This window comes from Apis dorsata, unplaced genomic scaffold (assembly GCF_000469605.1).
Source record: "Apis dorsata unplaced genomic scaffold, Apis dorsata 1.3 scaffold_279, whole genome shotgun sequence".
In the NCBI taxonomy this organism is placed as follows: Eukaryota; Metazoa; Arthropoda; class Insecta; order Hymenoptera; family Apidae; genus Apis; species Apis dorsata.
In genome coordinates, this window is record NW_006263555.1 from 212,620 (window position 1) to 213,196 (window position 577).

A 577-nucleotide genomic window follows, 5' to 3' on the forward strand; every position below is an offset into this window, starting at 1 on the left:
AGCGAGTTGCTGAGCAAGCCCAAGCCTTGGCACATGCTGAGCATAAAGGGACGGGAACCGTTCATCAGGATGCAATTATGGTTATCCGACGCTCACAACGTCGACCGGTTACAGGCGCTGAAGAACGAGCGCAGGGAGGCGAACAAGAGGCGGCGCAGCAGCGGNGACGCAGCAGTCCACCGAGCTTGGCAGCCCCAAGGAAAGCGTGGTGAAACACGAGCCGGAAGAAACGTGGGATTATTAAATCGGCCGATCGAGATCGAGAGTCTTTGTGTCCGCTGTTTTTTCGTGATATCCGTTTTCGTGAGTTTGGACACGGGAGAACGGTATTTGAAACCGGGTGAGCGAGAGAGAGAGAGAGAGAGAGCGAGCGAGCGAGCGAGCGAGCGAGAGAGAGAGAGAAAGGAAGAAAACATGCCAAAATATAAATGCTGCGATCGAGTTCTATGCGGTCCCGTTCTAGTGCGTGGACTACGGCCTAGTTAAGTTCGTAGAGAGGGGGAAAGAAAAACCAGTCATAGGATTCGACCAGGCCTGGTTGGTCGATTCCTGCCTACCACGAGGGCATTATCAATAG

The 577-nt window shown here is 53.6% G+C and overlaps 1 protein-coding gene across 1 annotated transcript in view; it reads left to right on the forward strand.

Moving 5' to 3' along the window:
* LOC102674263 (homeobox protein cut-like) overlaps nt 1–577 on the forward strand; it is a 17,410-nt gene extending 16,833 nt beyond the window's left edge. Inside the window, exons 6-7 of the mRNA XM_031511018.1 lie at nt 7–303; nt 464–577. Of these exons, the coding sequence (XP_031366878.1) occupies nt 7–303; nt 464–577 (411 nt within the window). The remainder of the gene's footprint in view (nt 1–6; nt 304–463) is intronic.